The 5085-nt window shown below is 50.4% G+C and overlaps 1 protein-coding gene across 6 annotated transcripts; it reads right to left on the bottom strand.

The window, feature by feature from the left end:
• Positions 1–233: 233 nt before the first annotated feature.
• On the bottom strand, positions 234–3803 carry Tp53rkb (tumor protein p53 regulating kinase B). 6 transcript variants are annotated; one of them, XM_087653473.1, is made up of 3 exons: positions 3282–3598; positions 1538–1705; positions 234–1151 (listed from the first exon to the last, which is right to left on the bottom strand). In XM_087653473.1, the coding sequence occupies exon 3, from the start codon at positions 1096–1098 to the stop codon at positions 673–675; it is 426 nt and encodes a 141-aa protein (XP_087509599.1). In that variant the 5' UTR covers positions 1099–1151; positions 1538–1705; positions 3282–3598; the 3' UTR covers positions 234–672.
• Between the last annotated feature and the right edge of the window lie 1282 nt (positions 3804–5085).

Here is a 5085-nt window from a genome sequence, read left to right as displayed (position 1 = left end):
CTCAACCCCCACCAGCTACCACCCCATGTCCCACCTCCATTTCGCCCTTTAATATAAAAAAAATTTTTTTTTTTTTTTTTGGTTCTTTTTTTCGGAGCTGGGGACCGAACCCAGGGCCTTGCGCTTCCTAGGTAAGCGCTCTACCACTGAGCTAAGTCCCCAGCCCCAATATAAAAAATTTTAAGAGCTAGTGAAATGGTTCAATGGGTAAAGGATTTTACAGCCAAGCCTAATCACCTGGATTTAATTTTAATTTAATTTAATCACCCTGGAATCCATATGACAGATTCTACAATGCAGAACCAGAGATCTGACTCTCTGACCTCCATGTACACATTTGCACAGGCACACGAAATAAATATAAAAAGATATAAAAATAAATGTAATCATAGATGTTTTGTTTCTTACAGAATCAGTGCAAAGTCAGGTATGGTGGTTTATAACCTCCTCCCAGCAAGCTGAGGCAAGATGCTGCCACAAATTCAAGGCTAGCCTGGGCTACCCACCCAGTTCTGCCTAGAATAAATCTCATGAACACGAAGCCCCTGAGAACAGTGAGCCAAGGATGGTGGTGTCCCAGTATGATCACAGACCACTTAACGACCCCACGCTTTGCTGAGGTCCAGCCTCGTCTACATCATCCTTCACTGTGAGCCAGTCACCACAGCTCCGCTACCCAACCATGGACCGCTTTCGCCCTCTCAGGCGCACCTCATCTAACTTCTTCAGCACTGGATCGGACTTCTTGGATGAGGCACCGTAACTCTTCAGAAAGGCTTCAAACACAGTCTCAGTGTGGGGGTGCGTGCTGAGGAAGGCTTTCTCCAGGACATAGAGGTCTACGCCTTTGTCTTCTGGCAGTCCTGAGACAAAACTCAGCCCGAAGTCGATGAGTACGATGTGCAGCTGCTCCAGGGGCCGTGTCAGGAGCATGTTGGAGGTGGTGAGGTCCCCGTGAATGAGGTCCTCGTCATGCAGTCTGGCCAGAACCTGCCCGATCTTCCTGGCCAAGTCCAAGAGGCATTGGGGGTCTTGTTTAGTCTCCATAGTGGATTGAATATAATCTCGAACAGTCACCGAGTCTTCGATTTCTTCCATATATAGGCAGTTAGAAGCATAGTCCACAAAGAAGACGACGGGGGCAGCTATTCCTGCAATGGACACACGTGGTTAGTGTGGTTAGCTCGGTTAGGGAGTGCTCCTTCATGAAGGCCGGCTTCACCTGCACAGGTGGACAGTTTCTCAGTCTAAGTCTACCTTAGACGGAGGGTTTAGGGATACTGCGGGAAGTGGCACAATTTACCCAGAAGCTTGCCCTGTTATAGCCCTGCAGGACTGTGGCCTGAGACAGCCCAGGGTAAGTCTGGAAGTATCAAAGCTTGCTCCTCCTTTCTCAAGCTTCCTTAGGACTGAATTCATTGCTACTCCCTAAAAACAAACAAAACAAGAAGCCAGAAGGAGAGCATCCTGCAGTCTGAGTTTCCACCTGGCAAGGACAGAGCAGGAGGCTAAGCAGGGTGTCCTCTTACAGGCTCACCTTTGCTCTGGAACAGGCAGGTTCAAATCCCAGCTCCTCCTGAAGTTGTTCACTCAAGGCTCCCTTAGCTACTCTACGCCTCAGTCTCCACAATTGTAAGCTGGCAGCAATGCCTCCAGTTAAATCCAGGAGTCTCTCCTGAAGGTCACCCAGGTTCAGGACACTTTCCTAGAAAGTGGAGACCTGTCAATGGGCATCAAGGTGGCCCCCATCCCTGTCTGATAAAACTTACAAAAGGTAAGGAGAATATAGAACACACTTTATAATTCCATTGCTGCATTTTCAGTCCCCTGGCATCTATCAACCACTAAGGAGAAAAGCACAGGAATATAGAAGCAAAGGCCACACACAGTTCTGAGCCAACAAGTCAGGCCACCTAGTGGCTGTGAAACTTCCAGCCCCTGCCCTGTCTGTGTTTCAAGTTTCTCTAGAGGACAAAACTTTTTCGTGGGGGTAGCAAATGGGTGTTAAAAATAGATAACCCTGGGACTGGAGAGATGGCACAGCGGTTAAGAGCACAGGTTGCTCTTCCAAAGGTCCTGAGTTCAAATCCCAGCACCCACATGGTGGCTCACGACCATCTGTAATGAGATCTGATGCCTTCTTCTGGTGTGCATGAAGACAACTACAGTGTACTCATATGCATACAATAAATAAAAAAAAAATTAAAAAAAAAATAGATAACCCTGGGTTCGGTCCCCAGCCCCGAAAAATAAAAAAGAACCAAAAAAAAATAAAAATAAAAAAATAGATAAGATGGGAGTTGTGGCAAGCAAATCTGTTATATAGATCAGCCTGCTCTACGTAGTGAGGTCCAGGAAGCCACAGCTACAGTGAAATCCCGTCTCCAAAAATACAAATCCAACCAAACACACAGAAACGATTTAACGAAGTCTGACGTTTATTGAACGCCATGTCAACATACAAGTCTGTATAGGCCACTCACAACATCCCAGAGATGCGACCTAGACTACGACTTCCGATTACAGACCAGAATTGAGGAAAAGCAACTCACAGAAGAGTAGAATCTGAATACAGAAAGCTAGCTCCAGACGCGCGCCTATCAGGACACCTGCTTAAAACTACCTTATGCTTTGTTATTGGTCCCGAGCCCCGTCTGCCCCATCCTATCGGTCTCCTGGAACCCGGAGCCCCATCTGTCCCGTTCTGACCCGTCTCCCGAAGCCCAGACTCTCCGGTCCCTACCGGTCTCCCAGAACTCCGACTGTCCTGACTCGACCCGTCTCCCGGAGCCCCGTCTCTCCCGTCCCCACCGGTCTCCCGTAGTCCCGTCTCTCCCGTTCCCATCCGTCTCCCGGAGCTCCGTCTCTCCTGTCCCCACCGGTCTCCCGGAGCCCGGTCCGGCCCTCCTCACCCGCACGGCGGCAGCGCAACAGCGCGCGAGCCTCCTGAACCGTCCGCCGCCGGCCGAGCCGCGCCTCCAGCTCCGGGTGCCGGTAGCCCTTAGGGAAGCGGTGCTTCACCACGGCCGCTCGGCCCTGGAAGCGGCCACGGAACACTCGAGCCTCGGCGCCCTGCTGCACCAGCTCCAGGCCGCTCAGGAAGAGGCGGCTCCGCTCGCGCGCCGCGGCCAGCGCCTCCGCCTCCGCCTCCGAAGACGCGCCAGCCATGCTTTCGGCTGGTTTGGACCCGGACCGCGCCGCTTCCGCTCGCTTCGGAAATCCTCCGGCTTCTTCCGCTATGAACACCGCCGCCCCCCCCCCCCGCCCCCCAACAACTTTACCCTGCAAGAGTGGTTCCGCCTCGCGACCCTTCCGCGCTCTGCGGAGCCTCTCGGATCTGACGACTTGGCCCTTCCTGAAGTTCTTTTTCTATCTCCGTGAGCGCTCTGCAACTTTTACTCAACAGCTTCTCTCTCTTTGGCTCTCTCAGGAAGCTCGTTGGCGATGCTGAGTTTGGGATCCTTTCTGGTGGGGATACTCTGCTCCTTTCTACTAGCATAGAAAAATCCTTTACTTTTTAAAGACAGAAACTCACTGTGTATCTCAGGTTAGCTTTGAACTCATGATCCTCACGCATCAAACCACGGAAACACACTGTATAATCCAAGAGGGAAAGACAGACTAGGCAAAGCTTTCTACTTGATGACGCCAATAGCATCTGACGTCAGTAGCCGCTACCATCCTGGTTCCGGTTTCCTACTCTTCAGAATGATGTTGCCTGGTTCTGCTGGGGTAAGGGCTTAACCGAATTAAATAAGAGGCTGGTTACAAGGTGCCGGTGGATAGAGACTTTCTTCACATGACTTTTGTGTAGGGTAAAAGGGCCAAAGAAAAACACCCTAACCCTAACTAGACCTCAAGCCTAAAACCAGGGTCAAGAAATATAATCCCACCAATCGCTGAGTTTGCCACAGAAGCCCGCCAGTTCTGAGCTAGCCCGAGCTCGGGAGTTGAAATCCCAGCAATCTTCACTCTGGAAATCTTCACCAGGAAAATTCCCGCTTTCTCCCCAAAACTCCTTAAACCCTGCCTTCTGCTCAGTTCCCTACTGCTTCGGGCTTGAGCAGAGGCAGCCACACTTCTGGGTTTCCCTCTCCCGATAAATCTCTTGTGTGAGGTTTGCTGTGCAGTGTGACTTCGTGGTATTCCTTGGCTCCTGGTAGTCAGGATACCTCTCAGAGTAGAGCAGTAACATGTTCTCCTAAGTACAGCTTTGCTTAGGAAACCTCCTCTTCTGGAGCACAGCTGTAACTTGCATTGGGGAAAACTTCCCAGGCAGCAGCCAGAGCAGAGCCTTAACACTTCCATAAGACAAGCCTTTTCCCTTCAGAGCTGCAACACTTACACTCTGCCTTTTCTATTCCTGGAGCCCTGTTGAAAATACAGAAGAGAAGCTCTTTGGTTCGGGTTGCTATGACACCAGCATCCTGGCTCTGTGGTCCCTGGGTTTCGTTCATATTCGTGGCAGGTCCCTTTTCATACATCAGACCGTTTGTGTGGACAGAATGTGTTTTCCAGTAAAGCTCACCCAGAACCCATTCTGTTTATACCCCCCAGTGCTCAAGTTTGTAACTTCACTGTCATAATTGTTTGTGTCCACACAGCCATCTTTATGGTGACCAAACACATCTGGATCTTTCCCTTAGAAATCCACTGTGCAAAGGCGCTGACCAGAGCCAGGCTTGCTAAATAAGGCTTGGTTTAGCTCTTTAAGCCAGCTTCAAACCTCTCAATGACTCCCAACTGTGCTAAGGATAAAGATCTAAACCGTAATCAGCCCACATGGCTGCAGGGAACTCCTGCATCTCTTATAGACCCTTCTCTCACCAGACTATCTCAAATTCTCTGCAGAGCAGGGGCAGAATGTCTGAGTACTGAATTCAGTTTAACGAGAGAGCTGGGTGGAGGGCCTAGTACTACTGGGTCAGTGATGCACAGGGTGGGAATTTTGTATTATTCACAACTGCAGCGACAGCAAATGACATACTGAAACACCAGGGAGAATTATGTTGACACAGCTACATGGAGGCTGTCTTCCCCACAGGGGTTACCTTCTCAGGAGCTGGCACTTGCTACCTGCACACC

The sequence above is a fragment of the Rattus norvegicus genome, chromosome 3 (genome assembly GCF_021556685.1).
Source record: "Rattus norvegicus strain SHRSP/BbbUtx chromosome 3, alternate assembly SHRSP_T2T, whole genome shotgun sequence".
Taxonomy (NCBI): Eukaryota; Metazoa; Chordata; class Mammalia; order Rodentia; family Muridae; genus Rattus; species Rattus norvegicus.
The sequence above is the reverse complement of the archived record's forward strand: the minus strand, read 5'-3'. Positions and strand labels throughout refer to the sequence as shown.